Here is a 20,031-nt window from a genome sequence, read left to right on the forward strand (position 1 = left end):
CTGCTATATCTCGTGTCTGTCTGGACTCTCATAAAGGTATTCTTTTGTTAAGACTTTCCATTGACTGTTGTTTGGCCAGCTGCCACTCCGCTATGTCGGAGTGGCCTAGTGGGTCCACATACCCCAGAATCATGCCAATGAGGTATAAAGCATAAATATCACTTACATTTTTTTTTTTTTCGGACATCAATAATGATTGCAAACATAATAAACTTCTGGTTAAAGAAAAATGCTTCTTTCTGCGATTATCAGATTCCTCTTTCCCCATATACCTGGCTATTACACTGTCTGTTACTATTCAGAATCTGTGCACTCACTGAAAACCAGTAGGACTAGGAGGTTGGAGCTTCTCATTCAAGGATTATATTACACAGAGCAGTGAGACTGTGTAAGGCCCCATGCACACAATCGTAAAAAACCTCCGTTGACCCTTTCACTTTCATTGAACGCGGACAACTTTCCGTAGCGCTACGGATGGGTGCCCGTGCCGTAGAAATGTTCCGAAAATTATGGAACATGTCCGTTCTTTTGCATTTTGCGGGCTGTGCTCCCAAACTTTGTATGGGAGCACGGCCCTGAAAATGCGGGTGGCAGTCGGCGGCCGGCCGTGCCCGCAATTGCGGGCCGTGATTGCGGGCACGATCGTGTGCATGGGGCCTAAGGGAGGGGGAAAGATGAGGGGGGAGATGAGGGGGAAGAGATGAAGGCTGTCTGCATACACATAAATATATGGAAACTCTCCAGTTGAGCAGATCATCCTCTATTATTAAAGCCCTTTTACACAGGCAGATACCTGCCCGGTAATGAGATCAACTATAATGACATCTCTATCGGTACTCATGTGCTCCATCTGCCTAGGGCAATAATCGTGGCTATGTGGGGATGAATGATAGTTCATACAATCGTTCGTCCCCATATAGTTTGCATATTGCCAGCAGCACATCCCCCGTTTACGCAGGAAGATGTGCGGCCGACAAATGATAATATTTATGGCAGCATAAAAGATCCGATCAGCTGTCTCGACTGATGGCTTCCATGATTGTACAGGTCAATAATTAAGAATGAGCGTTCGTATGAGCCCAAAAATTGCCCTGTGTAAAAGGGCCCTTAGACTTTATCACACCAGTGATTGAAAGCAGAACTGCTCATTTTTTTTTAGTGTAAAATCTTAGGTATAAGGTTTGGTCATGTCAGTTGTAATGTTTGATCAGGTACTGTGGTTGATATTGCAACACAGCCCTAGTCAACATGCTCAGGATAAAATGTATCTCTGTCCCTCTGGAGAATAAGGTAGAAAATGCACAGCTGAAATTACAGGTTGCAAAATACATAAAGTGACTCCATTTGAAAATCACAATCCATCTGCAGCAATATCATTGGGCATTTCAACCACAGATACAGGCTAAAATCGAGCTCTACACAAATAATCTGTACTGCCTTCTAGATACAACCCATGCAGAACATCAGCACCAGTAGCATGAATATCCCTGAATATGCAGTGAGAAGCAGAAGGCCTTGCCCGAATAGGATAATGACCCAACAATGAAAATGACAGAAAATTTCGAAGAGATTAAAATAAAAATATAAATAAAATAGTGTAGTATATATCAAAAGTCTCTAAACTGTGTCTGATCATTGACATTTCAAGGGGTTCTTCACTTTGTACAGTGTGTACTTATTAGAAGGGTCTTAAGCAGATCACAAAGTGTCCCCCCGCTGGGACCCCCAGCTATTACCTGTAATCTATGGGGAAATCTGGTAGTAAGTGTTCAATTTCCCTGCAGCACCACCACAGGGGAAATTAAGCATTACACATTCTTCATTCAAATCAATGAGTTGACATACATTCTTTGTTGCTGCTTTCCACTCTGGTGAAGAGATGAGGTTACTGAACAGAGTATTAACTTGGAATTCCCTAATAGGGTATATGAAAATTGGTTTTCAAACTGGACAAACCCTTAAAGGGAATGTAAACTTTGCAATATATTCTACCTTTTACAACCTGCAGTGAATGCTATGTGGAAACAATTAGAAAAACATAATGAATTATACTTTGAAGGAATTTTTTTTTTTTTACATATTTAATACCTTTTCAGGTAAGAGGGGGTATGAGCTAAGGACTTTGTTTCTCACTGCCAGTTTTAACAGATGAAGCATATATATTATGTAATGAAAAGCTATGCAATTTTCTTTAAACATTCTGTATCAATTGGACACCATTCACATCGCGAGCGTATAAGTTTTTTAATAAAAACGCACACCATTAAAAAATGTATACAAACGTGTACCATTTTCTGTTCACATCTGTGTTTTTTATATTTTGTACGTTTAGCGTATACTCACACGTCGGTATACGTTTCTGTTGATTTTTTTACCCAAAAAAAGTATACGTTTTTTTTTAAAAAGTGAACACTGATAGAAAAAAACAAAACGGATGGATTTACTGTATGTAAACGGATACAAACGTATAGCATTACGTTTGCATACGTCGTCCATTCAGATCAATGCTTTTTTTGAAGTACAGAATAGCGTAGCAGACTATGCTTTTCAGTACTTTCAAAAAATAGTATTCAAAACGTAAACTATGACAAACATATGGATGTAGCAATCTTTAACTTGATTCTGATAACTTGCTGCAGCGTGATATCACACAACAAAAGCCATTGAAAAGTCTTTGAAAAAGTAAAGATAAGGGATCTAGCCATTGTTCATTTACTGCGTTAAAAGTCAAGGTAAAGAGGACTACATCTGTAGACCAAACGGATGCTATTTTGTTCTACGTTTAACCACTTATAGTTTATGTATACGCCGAGCAATACGTTTCAATACTTTTTTAGTGTTTAAAAACGTATACGCTCAAACCCTCTGACTAACTTGACTGTTAGAATTTGCATAAATTAAATAAAAAACATAGATTTGTACCTTCTATTGGTAATCACACACCCTTCTTCTATTTAATTCCCAACAAACTAAGAGCATATTGCTTCAGCGGAAGTAGATTTCTCTTCCATACCGGTCAAAATGTTTTATCACAATAAAGAGTTACTTCCATTTGAAACAGTAAAAAACATTTTCCCAAATCTTACCCTAGATAAGCAAAACTATATGTTAGTAATAGAAGCTATAAAACTCTTTGTGTTAGACATTATGAGCTCACACTCTACCAACATCATTTTGAACTCTAAAAATCTATATCGGCAATTTATCAACTTATCTCTGATTCGGAAGCACCTTCTTTCATATTGAAATGGGAAAAAGAACTAAATAAAACACTCTAGAGATTCGATCAATAATATCTTTAAAAATGCTCATTCTTTTTCCAGTTCGATAAGATTACAAGAAGTCAACTATAAAGTAATTTCTAGGTGGTATTAAACTCCAGAAGTCCTAAATAGAATTGATCCCAATTATTCTCATATTTGTTGGCGTTGCAACAAGGAGACAGGTAATTTATCTCACATTTGGTTTTATTGTGAGCGCATACAGCCCTTTTGGAAGGAAATTCAAAATATTATAAGCAAAATGCTGAAATGTAAGATAGACCTAACTGTAGACTTAGTGCTCCTGAATTTAGATACCTCACATAAAATTTGAAATCGAAATTCCATCAATCCATTTTTATTGAATGCGGCGAAAGCCATTATAGCCAGGAATTGGAGTGAGAGAGAGACACCTTCTATCTCAGAATGTAATAAAGAAATTAACTTAATTCGCTCTTTTAAAAAAACGAATATTGATAGATTTCATAAAACCTGGGACATTTGGTTAAATCTTGAAGACCATACAGCTTTAGACCCAGATTGAAATTTGGTTCAATTAAAGCACTCTTCTCTCGGATTCTCTCACGAAACATTGGCTCTTAGACTGTCCCCTATGACGAACTTGATTCAACCTTTGTAATATCATATATTATACGATCATAACTGTAACCAACAGCAGAGGCTAAAGTTTATGTTTTTTGATACATTTGTTTGAATGTAATGTTTTACCTTCCCCACTCCTTCCCTTCCTTTCTTGTACCCCATCCTAACTATTTAGGTTTGTGAAAACCAAAATAAAGAATTTACAAAAAAAAACAAACGGATACGCTCAACGGATAGCACAGACGCGATGTGAATCAGTCCTGATCATGTGATGATCACATAGGTGCATGGCTCGTTACAGGTACAGTACAGTTGTCTGAGCTCTATCTCATAATGAGCCGTGCACCTGTGTGATCATCACATGACCAGATCAGATTTTTGTATACACTGGAAGTAAACAATGAAGGTTCCCATAGAATGGCAGCGAGCAGAAATCTTGAAAACATATGATATTGATACGCAAACCATATTGGAAAATTGCATAACTTTTCTTATGGCTGGAATCACACATGAAGTTTTTGATGCAGTTTCTTGAGCCATAGCCAGGAGAGCATGCCACAGGAAGGAAAAGTATAGGTCCTTCCTTAATACTTCCCATTCCTTTTGAATCGCCCCTGTTTTGATGGGAATTATAACGCTGCATACTGTGTTATTCTTCCCGTCAAACGGAACTGCTGACGGAGGCTCCGATTGGAATCTCTGATTGTAGTGTGAATTCAGCCTTAGCCCTTATTCACACGAGCGTTGAATATGTCCGTGTGATTGCCGTTAAAACAACGGCCATCACACGGACGCATGTATTTCAACGGACCGTGTGAAGGGTCTGTTGAAAAATAGAACCTGTCCTATTATATTCCGGTTTCATGAATCCATCCATTGACTCAAGTCTATGGGGATCCATGAAAACGGGACCCGCACAGGTGGCACGTCAGACGTGAAAAACATCACGTATTTCACATCCGAGTTTCCCGACGCTTGTGTGAATCTAGTCTTACACAATGAATAAGCTTTATTTGCTAAAACGCTGTTATTGATGGCAGAAAAGAAAGCAATAATAAAATTCTCTATATAAATAAATGTGAATATCCTTTTAAAAAAGGATGCAATCTTAACTGTTGACTATGGGTCCTTTTATACATAAAGATAAATTGGTAAACATGACCATATAGCAAGCTGTTAACATTCGAGAGACATGCCTTTATATTTAACCATAATCGTGTGTTTTTTCAAAACTTCGATTGCTTTTGAGATCGCTTGTTTTCCTCCTTTCCTTCTGTCTTGTTTGCTAATGACTAGCAGATGCCTATTTACACAAGCATCATAATAGATTCAATCAATGACAAACTAGCGAATTCCTCACTTATTGTGCAATCGCTGAACATGTTTACACTAGCCATTGGTTGCAACTTTAGGCTACATTCACACAACAGTGAAAAACGTCCCTGTGATGGCCGTTTCTTTCTTAACGGCCGTCACAAGGCCGTTTTCAGGATAGTTAAGTTTTGTGTGTGCGTCCACATGGCCATTTTTTTTAATGGCCCGTGAATACAAGCCATCAAGAAATAGGTCATGACCTGATTTTGGCCGTTTTCATGGCCTGACGGCTCCCAGAGAACTCAATGGATCAGTTTTTAATGGCTGTTTTTTAAGGAATTAATCATTGTAACGGCCGTTAAAAACTGATCCTCGCTGAGGACTACCTGGACACAGCGCTACTATGAGCGCTGAGCCCGGGGAAGCCCCTGACATTACTGTCCTTAAATGGACATTGAAGTCAGGGCTTTCAACTATGGAGTTCCTGGCCAGAGCATCGCAAGATCTCTGGCCGGAGACTCATGTCTTGGGAAAGCCCTTGACGTCACTGTCCATATATGTAGGGGGGGTGCTATCTACAGGTGCGATGCTATCTACAGGGGGGTGCGGCGCTATCTACATGGGCACTGTGGCACTATATGAGGGGGGTGTGGCACTATCTACTGGGGACACTGGTGCGCTATCTACATGGGCACTGTGGCCCTATGTGGGCTCTGGCACTTTGTATGTGGGCACTATGTCACTTTATATGTGGGCACTGTAGTACTATGTGGGCACTGTCAGTATCTATAGTGAGCAGTGGCACTATGTGGGCACTGGCACTGTATATGTGGGCACTATAGCAATATGTCACTTTATATTTGGGCACTGTGGTACTATGTGGACACTGTGGCACTATCTACAGTGGGCACTGTGGCACTATGTGGGCACTGGCACTTTACACATGGGCACTATGTCACTTTATATGTAGGCACTGTGGTACTATGTGGGCACTGTAGTACTATGTGGGCACTGTGGCACTATCTATAGTGGGCATTGTGTCACTATGTGGGCGCTGTCATTTTATATGTGGGCAGTATGTCACTTTTTTTCTGGGCACTGTGGCACTATCTTCAGTGGGTACTGTGACACTGTGTGCACTGTTGTACTATGTGGGCACTATCTTCAGTGTGCACTGTGGCACTATCTACAGGGACGTAGTGGCACTATCTACATGGGCACTGTGGTGTTTTCAGGGCCTTGGGACAAAAAAAACCCTGACAAATTAAATCCATCCATTTTTCTGATGGCCATGAAAAACGGATGGCAAACGGCCATTAAAATGGACAGACGGACTGGAAATAGATGAATATTTGGAAACACACAGATGCAAAATGGCCATGAAAAACTGACAGCTGATCAGTTTTTCATGGCCATTTTTTTCCCACTGTCGTATGAATGTAGCCTAAGGCCTTATTCACACGACAGTGAAAAAAAATGTCCATTTAAAACTGATCAACTGTCAGTTTTTCATGGCCATTTTGCATCAGTGTGTCTCTAAATTTTCATCCATTTCAAGTCCGTCTGTCCGTTTTTAATGGACGTTTGACATCCATTTTGCATCAGTTTTTCATGGCCGTTAAAAAAACTGATGAATTTCATTGGTCAGGCTTTTTTTGTCCCAACCCCCTGAAAACAACCAAAGGAAGGTCACATGTTCACCTAGACACTATTTACAGCCTCCCTGTAGATGATGCCACACGCCCCCTGTATATGATGCCACACACCTCCCTGTAGATGATGCCACACGCCTCCCTGTAGATGATGCCACACGCCTCCCTGTAGATGATGCCACACGCCTCCCTGTATATGATGCCACACGCCTCCCTGTAGATGATGCCACACGCCTTCCTGTATATGCCACACACCTCCCTGTAGATAATGCCACACCAGCCTCCATGTAGATCGTGCCACACCTGCCTCCCTGTAGATCGTGCCACACCAGCCTCCCTGTAGATCGTGCCACACCAGCCTCCCTGTAGATCGTGCCACACCAGCCTCCCTGTAGATCGTGCCACACCAGCCTCCCTGTAGATTGTGCCACACCAGCCTCCCTGTAGATGCCACACCAGCCAGCCTGTAGATGCCACACCAGCCTGCCTGTAGATGCCACACCAGCCTCCCTGTAGATGCCACACCAGCCTCCCTGTAGATGCCACACCAGCCAACCTGTAGATGCCACACCAGCCTGCCTGTAGATGCCACACCAGCCTCCCTGTAGATGCCACACCAGCCTCCCTGTAGATGACACACCAGCCTCCCTGTAGATGCCACACCAGCCTCCCTGTAGATGCCACAACAGCCTCCCTGTAGATGCCACACCAGCCTCCCTGTAGATGCCACACCAGCCTGCCTATAGATCATGCAACATACTCACGAAAGCAGTGCCGTCTCTCCTCTTCTTCAGGTATGGTCACTCGTCTGCACGGGATCTGGCAAGGCAGCGCGACAGGGCGATGACGTCATCGAGGCGCCTTCAAACCCGAGTGACCACAGACGAGTGACCACACCTGAAGAAGCGCCGCAAACGTGAGTATGCCAACGATAGCCAGCAAGGGAACTAGTAGTTCCCTTGCCAGTCCCCATGTCACAGATCCGTTTTTAACGGTTGTTACATGTATTGACAGCCGTTAAAAACGGATCCATTGACTTCTATGGGGGCCGTCAGGCCGTTAAAACGGCCAAAAATAGGACATGTCCTATTTTTTGACGGCCATTATTCACGGGCCGTTAAAAAAACGGCCGTGTGAATGCACCCATAGAATATCATTGTTCTGAAAACGGCCATGTGAAAGCCGTTAAAAGGACGGCCATCACATGGCCGTTTTTCACTGTCGTGTGAAAGAGGCCTTACTCAATATTACGATTTTTACACGATAATCTCCCTGTGTAAAAGGCCCTTAAGGCCTTATTCACACGACAGTGATAAACGGCCGAGTGACGGACGTTCTTTGAACGGCCGTCACACGGCCATTTTCAGAACAACGATGTTCTATGGGTGTATTCACATGGCCGTTTTTTTTAACGGCCCGTGAATAATGGCCGTCAAAAAATAGGACATGTCCTATTTTTGCCCGTTTTAATGGCATGATGGCCCCCATAGAAGTCAATGGATCTGTTTTTAACGGCTGTCAATACATGTAACAACCGTTAAGAACGAATCTGTGACATGGGGATTTGCAAGGGAACTACTAGTACTTGCTGGCTATCGGCGGCGCGACGACACATACTCACCGATACGGCGCCGACTTCTTCTGGTCTGGTCGCTAGTCTCATGGGTTCTGTGAAGGCTACGCGATGACGTCATCGCGCTACTTTCGCAGATCCCATCAGACTAGCGACCAGACCAGAAGAAGACAGCGCTGCATCAGTGAGTATGTGTCATTGCGTCGCAGCAGATCCCGTGAAGATGAGGGACCTTACCTGAAGAAGACAGCGCTGCATCTGTGAGTATGTAGGGCATTCATGTCGGCTTGTGTGGCATCATATACATAGAGGCTGTGTGGCACCAAATACATAGAGGCCGTGTGGCAATCATATACATTGGGGCTGTGTGGCATCATATACAGGAGGGCTGTGTGGCATCTACAGGGGGGCTGTGTGGCATCATATACAGGGGGGCTGTGTGGCATATACAGGGGTTTGTGTGGCATATACAGGGAGGCTGTGTGGCATCATATACAGGGAAGCTGTGTGGCATCATATACAGGGAGGCTGTGTGGCATCATATACAGGGAGGCTGTGTGGCATCATATACAGGGAGGCTGTGTGGCATCATATACAGGGAGGATGTGTGATATCATATACAGGGAGGCTATGTGGCATCATAAACAGGGAGGTGTGTGGCATCATATACAGGGAGGTGTGTGGCATCATATACAGGGAGGTGTGTGGCATCATATACAGGGAGAAGTGTGGCATCATATACAGGGAGGTGTGTGGCATCATATACAGGGAGGCGTGTGGAATCATAAACAGGAAGTTTGTGGCATCATATATAGGGAGGCTGTAAATAGTGTCTAGGTGAACATGTGACCTTCCTTTGGGTGTTTTCAGGGGGTTGGGACAAAAAAAAACTGACCAATGAAATTCATCAGTTTTTTTAACGGCCATGAAAAACTGAGGCAAAATGGATGTCAAACGTCCATTAAAAACGGACAGACGGACTGGAAATGGATGAAAATTTGGAGACACACTGATGCAAAACGGCCATGAAAAACTGACAGTTGATCAGTTTTTAATGGACATTTTTTTCACTGTCGTGTGAATATAGCCTTAGGCCTTATTCACACGACAGTGAAAAAAAATGTCCATTTAAAACTGATCAACTGTCAGTTTTTCATGGCCATTTTGCATCAGTTTGTCTCTAAATTTTCATCCATTTCAAGTCCATCTGTCCGTTTTTAATGGCCGTTTGACATCCATCTTGTATCAGTTTTTCATGGCCGTTAAAAAAACTGATGAATTTCATTGGTCAGGCTTTTTTTGTCCCAACCCCCTGAAAACAACCAAAGGAAGGTCACATGTTCACCTAGACACTATTTACAGCCTCCCTGTATATGATGCCACACACCACCCTGTATATGATGCCACACGCCTCCCTGTATATGATGCCACACGCCTCCCTGTATATGATGCCACACGCCTCCCTGTATATGATGCCACACCAGCCTCCCTGTATATGATGCCACACACCTCCCTGTATATGATGCCACACGCCTCCCTGTATATGATGCCACACCAGCCTCCCTGTAAATGATGCCAGACGCCTCCCTGTAGATGCCACACGCCCCCTGTAGATGATGCCACACACCTCCCTGTAGATGATGCCACACGCCTCCCTGTAGATGCCACACGCCCCCTGTAGATGATGCCACACGCCTCCCTGTAGATGCCACACGCCCCCTGTAGATGATGCCACACGCCTCCCTGTAGATGATGCCACACGCCTCCCTGTAGATGCCACACGCCCCCTGTAGATGATGCCACACGCCTCCCTGTAGATGCCACACGCCTCCCTGTAGATGATGCCACACGCCTCCCTGTAGATGATGCCACACGCCTCCATGTAGATGATGCCACACGCCTCCCTGTAGATGCCACACGCCTCCCTGTAGATGCCACACGCCTCCCTGTAGATGATGCCACACGCCTCCCTGTAGATGATGCCACACGCCTCCCTGTAGATGATGCCACACGCCTCCCTGTAGATGATGCCACACGCCTCCCTGTAGATGATGCCACACGCCTCCCTGTAGATGATGCCACACGCCTCCCTGTAGATGATGCCACACGCCTCCCTGTAGATGATGCCACACGCCTCCATGTAGATGATGCCACACGCCTCCCTGTAGATGATGCCACACCAGCCTCCCTGTAGATCGTGCCACACCAGCCTCCCTGTAGATCGTGCCACACCAGCCTCCCTGTAGATCGTGCCACACCAGCCTCCTTGTAGATGCCACACCAGCCTCCTTGTAGATGCCACACCAGCCTCCTTGTAGATGCCACACCAGCCTCCTTGTAGATGCCACACCAGCCTCCTTGTAGATGCCACACCAGCCTCCTTGTAGATGCCACACCAGCCTCCCTGTAGATGCCACACCAGCCTCCCTGTAGATGCCACACCAGCCTCCCTGTAAATGCCACACCAGCCTCCCTGTACATGATGCCACACCAGCCTCCCTGTAGATGCCACACCAGCCTGCCTATAGATCGTGCCACATACTCACGGGTGCAGCGCCGTCTCTCCTCTTCTTCACTTGTGGTCACTCGTCTACACGGGATCTGGCAAGGCAGTGCGACGGGGCGGTGACGTCATCGAGGCGCCTTCAAACCCGAGTGACCACAGACGAGTGACCACACCTGAAGAAGCGCCGCAAACGTGAGTATGCCAACGATAGCCAGCAAGGGAGCTAGTAGTTCCCTTGCCAGTCCCCATGTAACAGATCCGTTTTTAACGGTTGTTACATGTATTGACAGCCGTTAAAAACTGATCCATTGACTTCTATGGGGGCCGTCAGGCCGTTAAAACGGCCAAAAATAGGACATGTCCTATTTTTTGACGGCCATTATTCACGGGCCGTTAAAAAAATGGCCGTGTGAATGCACCCATAGAACATCATTGTTCTGAAAACGGCCATGTGAAAGCCGTTAAAAGGACGGCCATCACATGGCCGTTTTTCACTGTCGTGTGAAAGAGGCCTAACTGTGCATTGATGTTCACTGTAGTCTCAGTTCACAAAGACCAATCTGGATCAAAGCAAACAGTGTAGCACTAATATAATATTATTAACATAACCCTCCCCCTCAAATATAATGGCTCTCTTAATCCCTGAAAAATGAAACCACTATCCATTCTGTTAATCCCAGTGTCTGACTCAAACCATCTTTATTTATTATAAATGTTGTGGTTTCATTTTAATATTATCATTGCCACTTAATTTCACATGTTTCAACACAATTTGGCTGGGAAACTAGAATTCAGAACCCATTTATAATATAAGCCCTTATGCACACGACAGGGTTTCCCAGCCTTGTAACGGCCGTTCAAAAAACGTCCGTCACACGGCTGCAGTAGGAACAATAGATCACACAACCGCTTTTTTGACGGCCCAGGAAACCCGGCCGACAAAAAATGGGACATGCCCTATTTTCGGCCGTTCTCCCGGCCGCCCGGCTCTCATAGAAGTCTATGGGGCCGGGTAATACACGGCCATCATTTAAATGTGCTCCAAGTGACGGCCGTGTCTTCGGTCACTCGCTCGCTCTCTCTCTCCTTCTCCTCCTGACAGTGCGAAATGCATGTAAGGAGGAGGAGGGTATTTTTTTGCTCCCTGTAGGAGCGGAATCCCCAATCCCCGGGCACAGTTTCGGCAACGCTATGGCCGGGGATTGGGGATTCCGCTCCAGAAGAAGTCTCTGACTTCACTGTGTCCATATATGGACACAGTGACGTCAGGGACTTCTGAAGCAGAATCCCCGGTGATGTGGCTGGGGATTCCGCTCCAGGAGAAGTCCCTGCCTTTGTGAGGGATCATTAGCATGTATATTGCTTGCAAAAACATTATTACCTTACATAAGCTACATATCAGTATATTTCACAAAGAATCTATGCAACAAGATGGCACCTGCATCTGGGACAATGCCCATAGAGACACCGCCCTGGAATGCAAGAGGAGTGTGCAGATGAACGTCACAACTGAATAGAACCAATAGTGCTTAAGCACGACCCTCATTTCTACGGAGAAGACTTGTAAAAATAAAGTGCAGTGGCATTTCCTACTACACTGAGAGAGGATCTGTACCAACACTTCTCTGTCTGGTGTATTTCTTCTACGCATGCACTCAGTTTCAAATCTACAGAGGTGGTTATTCAGTGTGAAATCACAGGGAAAGGAACCCTGACACCTTCACTGTCCATATATGGACTCAGTGACGTCAGGGACTTCTGAAGCGGAATCCCTGGCGATGTGGCCAGGTATTCTGCTCCAGGAGAATTCCCTGCCTTCACTGTCCATATATGGACACAGTGACGTCAGGGACTTCTGAAGCGGAATCCCCACCGCTGTGGCCGGGGATTCTGATCCAGGAGAAGTCTCTCACTTCACTGTCCATATATGGACAGTGAAGTGAGGGACTTCTCCTTGAGCCGTCCCATACAGGAAAGTAGGGGGATGGGGTGCCATCTATGGGGGGTGACTATATACAAGGGGTCTGTGTAGCACTACCTACAGTGTGCTGTGTGGCATTACCTACAGGGGGGCTGTGTGGCATTACCTACAGGGGTCTGTGTGGCATTGCTTACAGGGGTGCTGTGTGGCATTGCTTACAGGGGGGCTGTGTGGCATTACCTACAGGGGGGCTGTGTGGCATTGCTTACAGGGGTGCTGTGTGGCATTGCTTACAGGGGGGCTGTGTGGCATTACCTACAGGGGGGCTGTGTGGCATTACCTACAGGGGTCTGTGTGGCATTGCTTACATGGGGGCTGTGTGGCCTTACCTACAGGGGGCTGTGTGGCACTACCTACGAGGCGGTCTGTATGGCACTACCTACAAGGGTGTCTGTGTGGCATTACCTAAAGGGGGCTGTGTGGCACTACCTACAAGGGAGTCTGTGGGGCACTACCTACAAGGGGGTCTGTGGGGCATTACCTACAAGGGGGGCTGTGTGGCACTACCTACAGGAGGGCTGTGGCAGTATCTACAGAGGGCAGTGTGTGACATTATCTACAGAGGGAAGCGTGTGGCAAAAAATTTACAAATGAAATTCATCCAATTTTAAAACAGACAGGGAAAAAAACGGATGCAAAATGGGTAAAAATCGGCCTTTAAAAACGTCAATACGTTTTGGGCCGTTTTTATCGGCCGACACTCGGACCCTGTCGTGTGAATAAGGCCTAACTGATGAAAATCTGTCTTGGCTCATTGTACAAGACCTTATTCACACGACAGGATTTCCCGGCCGTTCATAAAACGGGGCTGAATGGGGCTATTCACACGACCGGGAAACCCGGCCATCAAAAAATGGGGCATATCCTATTTTCAGCCGTTCTCCCGGCCGCCCGGCTCCCATAGAAGTCTATGGGGCCAGGTAATACACGGCCATCACTGGAATGTGTCCCGAGAGACAGCCGTGTCTTCCGTCGCTCGCGCTCTCCTTCTCCTCCTCACAGTGCGAAGTGCATGTGAGGAGGAGTAGGAGGGTATTTTTTTGCTCCCTGTAGGAGCGGAATCCCCAATCCCCGGACACAGCTTCGGCAACGCTGTGGCCGGGGATTGGGGATTCCGCTCTAGCAGAAGTCCCTGACGTCACTGTGTCCATACCCCCAGCGATGTGGCCAGGGATTCGGCTCCAGGAGAAGTCCCCGGCTTTACTGTCCATATATGGACACAGTGACGTCAGGGACTTCTGAAGCGAAATCCCCGGTGATGTGGCCAGGGATTCCGCTCCAGGAGAAGTCCCTGCCTTCACTGTCAATATATGGATACAGTGACATCTGAAGCGGAATCCCCACCCCTGTGGCCGGGGATTCCGATCCAGGAGAAGTCCCTTACTTCACTGTCCATAGGGGCTGTGTGGCATTACCTACAGGGGGGCTGTGTGGCATTACCTACAGGGGGCTGTGTGGCATTACCTACAGGGGGGCTGTGTGGCATTGCTTACAGGGGGGTCTTTTAGTGAACATGTTGTTAAGCAGCAGCAACTATTTATTTTGGGATATTAAAATTTGAGGCTTTTTGTACTATTTTATTTTGTTTTAGTACAGTTAAGAAAATCTATAAGCACTCAGAAATTGTTCAAGTTAAACAATGCATTGAGCTCCTTTTAATATATTGTTTAGTTGTGAATTGAATTGCTACAGACTATTGTGTGACAGAATCTTTTGTACGTGGATGGCTGCACAAGAAGATTACATTTTGACTGTGCTTGTCACAATCTGTAGCAAGCGTTGTTGCTGTATTACATTAAGAGTAAGTGTTACATCTGCAGCAGCCGATATGGAACTCCCTACAGCTCTATGTTTCTGCGTGAGGAGAGATAATTGGATGGTAGCAGGTCCATGTTGCACCCCTGACCATCTGACAATCAACATCACTGTATTGCCCCATATGGTGGTTTTAACACTGTTTGCCTTTGTCTTGTATATTCTTTTACTAATTCATCATTGGACTTGAAAGTTTGTCTCTCAGTTCCAGTATTGTCACACAGAAAAAATGTCATTGTCCCTCTAATTTACAATGCCGAATAATGTCTAGCCTCAATAAAAACATTGAACGATGATTGCATTAAGATTTGGAGCTAGTGAACAGTTCATAAAAACTATACTGATTACAAAATGTGACAGTATGACCAAACATAGAACACCTATAGGGCTCATCTGAATCAGGAATAATAGATGCTAAGCATATGTTAATGTTTAGTAATTACATTAAATATTTAAAATGATATGTGCAAAGTATGACCTTTTAATATATTGGTGTTGATTTATGCACTGGAATGATCCCTTTGGGATATTTTTTTTAGTGGCAAGCATACACATACATCAGAAGAAATATCATTAAATACAGGACAAGATACCATCTCATGACGACAGTCATTGAGTGACAAGACATGTTGTCATTCATGATGTCTAATAGGAAATTAAAAAAGCAGATGATCTTAAAATATTTTCATTTCTACGTGGGGCTCTAGGCTTGATCAAAACAATGATATTTTTTCTATGTAAATGAGACTGCATTTTTGAGAGAATATGTAAGCTCTGACACTGTTGCCTCACTGATGTTTCAAAAGGCCAGTTTTAATCTTTACAAATTGTAACCAAATTCCCAGTTGCTTTTATATTTATTGGACATGTTTATTTATTAAGTTACAAAATGACCAAAACAAAAATGTTTTTGATCAGCTGCATTCAGGTATACGTGGAAAGTTAGAACCTATTATTATATAGATGGATGAAGTATTTAACCTATTTAGTGGAACTACAGTTAAAAATGTGTTATTACTGTAGCATTTCAGGTTTGTATAAGACTGACTGTAGCGAAGTCCAGAAAACTGTCATAATATAAGTCTACTTTAAACAGGGGCCTCTACAGGAAAACCTAGTGGGTATTTACAGCGCCTAAGGTGCAGCCCTCCCAACTGGAGCTTAGTGGTCTGTATACTATGTCCACCAGCTGAATTTGACAGCTTAAATAGTGTAAGGATCTTTTCACTTTTCAGTGTCCGCTGGAGGTATGCATCGGGAAGATTCTCCAATATATACCTCCGGCAGGTACTACTGTATGCCTATGGGCATACAGTAGCATCCGTCATCTATATGCTCCCATGTAAAAAACAAAACAAAAATGTATACCACGTTGCATATTATTTGTTTTACTGGATGCCTCTGTATTGAATAGCACAATCTGTTCGCCTATTCCAAACAGCAGAAAAATAGTATACCGACGTGTACCAGCCGATGGAGGCCAAATGGTCACTCTTTTGGCCTCCATCTTGTTAATGGGGTTCTATGTATCTGACTAATGTCTGCACCAGCGCTTTCCCATATCTGAGTCAGATATGCGTTCCATACATCTTAATGGAGTTTGTAAAATTCCCATGCAGATGCTGCAGAAACAACTGTGTCCAGATGTACCGTATATTTACCACAGTGAACATACCCTTAAAAAAAAACAATCTGTCAAGTTTTTGGCTAATCAGCTACATCAAGAGCCATAGACAGGTCTTCACTCACAATACACCACCCAGTTGCCCAGTTTAGCCCGTAAACGGCCACAGAGTACAGCCCCCCCAAACTTTGTTTGAGGGTTAAATTGTGGATGTTCTTACGAAATTGACCCTGTAAAGCATCTTGTTGAGACCTTTGCCTAATGTGCATTATTTGCTCATCAAAGGTGTATGTTAACGAAACAAGGAAAACTGTTATAACTTGCTGGGCTGACCCAGCGCAATATCCAGTGGCTGCTGGCCCTTTTACCACTTAGATAGTGTGGTCGATAGCGGCCGCAGCATTTAAACTGTTGATAGCTTGTTGAAGTCTCCAAGTGGAACAAAGAAACTGTGAAAATTAGATTAATTTTTACTAATATAGAAGAAAAATATATATTAAAATCACAATATAACATTATTTATCCCAAATGGTGAACGCCATAAAAAATAAATTAAAAAAATGCTGTTTTTTTTTAAATCAACTCATGTCCACACACAAAATGGAATAAAAAGTGTTGTATGCACCTAAAATGGTACAGTTAAAAACTATAGCTTGCCACACAAAAACACAAGCCCTTACACTGCTCTATCAACAAAAAACAAAAAAGTTTGGGGTCTCAGAATATGGCGACACAAAACAATTTTTTTTTTAACAAATTGTTTTTATTTTGACAAAGTGGTAAAACAAAAAACCTGCAATATATAAATGTTGTGTGGCCGTAATCGTATCCACCTGTAGAATAAAAGTAAATATGTCGTTTTAACCACATAGTCAACGCCATAAAAGCAAAACCAAAACAAACAATAGAGGAATTGTTGTTTTTAGCCATTCTAACCCGCAAATATTTTTTTCCAGTACATTATATGGTACAATAAATAGTGCCATTAAAAACTACATTTCGCCCTGCAAAAAACAAGCCCTGTGGGCTATGTCGAAGAAAAAAATAAAAAAGTTAAGGAATGTGGGTAGGAAAAAGCAAAAATGAAGAACGGCAGCTGCGGGAAGGAGTTAAATCAGAATAGACATAAAAAATATTGCACAATTCATCTAAGTTACTTAAGTAGGTAACCATGTTTTGATCTGTCTCCATATGAATACCCATCTTAGGGATCAATGATCCCTTTATAAAGTTCTGTTTGATCAGCTATTTAGAACAGGATGTAACATGTCAAGAGCCACAAGTAGAAATGTCTGTGTGCTCGCATCCTAATGTATTAGCTGTGCCCATCACTACTGGGGTTTACAATTAAAGACCACATGATGAAAAGAATTGTCTGCTACACTGTTACTTAAAGCTTCGGGGCTTACAACTGTTCAATTCATAAAAGTTACACTACCGGCATCTAGATTTTATATTGTTACCCTCCTATTTGACAGGTGGTACATGAATTACTTATGGCATCTGGTATCTACATAAAAGGACTCAAAACAGCAATCTTCTAAGGTATTGAAGTTCAATAAAAAGTCAATGGTAAAACTGTAAATAAAGTATTTTTCTATTTACTAGGAGAATGTTGTGAATTTTACTTAAGAACTATACCCTTAATTTTCCACAGTACTTTGTTAATTGTGAGAACAGGGAATGTTAATCGATATTTCCCCTATCTAGCCTCAATCCCTGGTGTGGATGTACGAGATCTATTTGAAGAGGAGTTTTTATGAGGAGCTGGAAGAATGTACAGTGAATATAAACACTGATCATCATACTTCATGTAGTTGTGTGGAGATTTGTCGCTTACAGACTGTCTTCTCACCATACTAGGCCCAGCCTCTAGAATGATTTGACATCTGTAGGAATTAATACAGTAAAGTACATTGTTATGTCTGTACCTTCAATCCACAGTTTCCCATGGTGCATATCATCATAGTCAAGAAGAGGTTCACTCAGGCTGGGAGCTTACAATGGAGCTCATTTGGTTTGAGAAGAGTGACTCCTTCAAGGTTACAGTGAGAAAGCAATGAGACAAAGCTCATGATCACCAATTTCATAGGTGGAACACAAGGCTTTATTTCTCCATCATGTAGTAAAACCCTATATGAAAAGAAGGATCATTCCTATATCCTCTATGTATGCCAGAAAAGTGACTGATGGATGTCTAGGCCAAGAGGTGTAATAATATTACCAGACCGATTACACTTCTTAGACCGGATGGAGTGTGGCTGCTTCATTGTATTACCTGAAGTCGCTATAGGGGTGAATAATCCAAAATCCTGCAGACTTTACTCGATCCTGCTCCCTTTCTACCGCCTTCTGACTGCCAAACATCCGCAAGGAAAATTTGTTCACCCCAGGCTGCAAAAGCATCCCAAACTGTCTGTGCATGAAAGTACTCTGCTCGTCGTCCCCTCCAGGTAAAGTCTGTTCTCTACCCTCCACCTTTACAGTCCTGCTTTGCTGCTCACTGGTCCCAGGTTGGGACCCTGGATGAGCTGCTTGGGAAGGGCCTGCATCTGATTCTCCTGATGCATCCATGGTAGGGGACTTGTTATCAGTCGGGCTCCAGTCCCCCTCTGAGATAAGCCTGCATCCTTCACCGGGGTCTGAATCATGGTGTCGGCCACAGCTGGCAATGGAGGAGAGACTACCTGTAAATCTCCTGCACTCTCCATTGCTATTGGCTCTTTGGGATTTGCCTACTTCAGTTTCCATAACTAGATGAGCTTCCTTTGCTCCAGGTCGAGGGTCAAGGACCTTAAGTGCTGAGGGTGACTGCAATGGCTTGAGCTTAATGCTTTTTCTCCAGGTGTTCCTCTCTTCACCTTCTTCTTCATCCATTATAGATGTTTTGGATCCAATGTGCTGCGGGAGACTGTACAGACGCTTCCTCATAGAGGGGATCAGTCTGTCCATTGTCTGCCAGGATACCGAAGGCTTCTCTGGAATCAGCCCCTATTTGCCACTATGGGGGACATGTCAGCACCTCTGGTTCCTGCAGGCACACATTGACAAGTTGGTCTGTACATCAGCAGTAATCGTGGCATCCTGAGAGTGCTGGAGGTGCCAGGAGGAGCCTGTGGTCCATGTTTGCCTGTCTCTGCTCAGATGCCAAACAGTGAGATGATGAGGACTTTGCAGGAAGGTATGAAATGCAACAGACGGGCAGAACAGTTCAGTCAGCAGCCGGCCAGGGGAGGGACTGGACTAGGGCTGCCCAGAAGAACAAAAGGAACAAATCATAATAAATAGAAAAAGAGAATTCCCTCCCTCGTTTCCTCCCTCCCTGTCTCCTTGACTCTGGCTGCTGCCCATACTAAGCAGACTGAGAGAAGCTGCAGCATCAGAGGCTGCTGACATCAGACTGATCGCTTATTCTTCACGTAGCCCTGCTACTGGCAATATTCATGAAGCTATCTGATCTATTGTGTTGCCATAGAAGCATTGACTGCACACAAGGTAGATCTCCTTCAGCCCTATGTCCAGGGTTTAACACCTTCAAGGCAGGGTGCTGTGACCCCTTCCATAGCAAGTGAGAGGTCAAATGTTCACACTGATCTAAGTACGAGCCTAGAGTATGAGATGGCAAAGTTTGGTGTATATGAGCACTTCAGAGCAAATTGGCACAACATGGCAATGTGCATCAATAAACAGATGGCTTACTAAA

At 44.1% G+C, this 20,031-nt stretch overlaps 1 protein-coding gene across 1 annotated transcript in view; it reads right to left on the minus strand.

Annotated features, from left to right (window-relative positions):
• HCN4 (hyperpolarization activated cyclic nucleotide gated potassium channel 4) overlaps positions 1 to 19,806 on the minus strand; it is a 200,975-nt gene extending 181,169 nt beyond the window's left edge. Inside the window, exon 1 of the mRNA XM_075857742.1 lies at positions 18,607 to 19,806. Within this exon, the coding sequence (XP_075713857.1) occupies positions 18,607 to 19,280 (674 nt within the window). The 5' untranslated portion in view covers positions 19,281 to 19,806. The remainder of the gene's footprint in view (positions 1 to 18,606) is intronic.
• Positions 19,807 to 20,031: the final 225 nt, after the last annotated feature.

The sequence above is a fragment of the Rhinoderma darwinii genome, chromosome 3 (genome assembly GCF_050947455.1).
Source record: "Rhinoderma darwinii isolate aRhiDar2 chromosome 3, aRhiDar2.hap1, whole genome shotgun sequence".
In the NCBI taxonomy this organism is placed as follows: domain Eukaryota; kingdom Metazoa; phylum Chordata; class Amphibia; order Anura; family Rhinodermatidae; genus Rhinoderma; species Rhinoderma darwinii.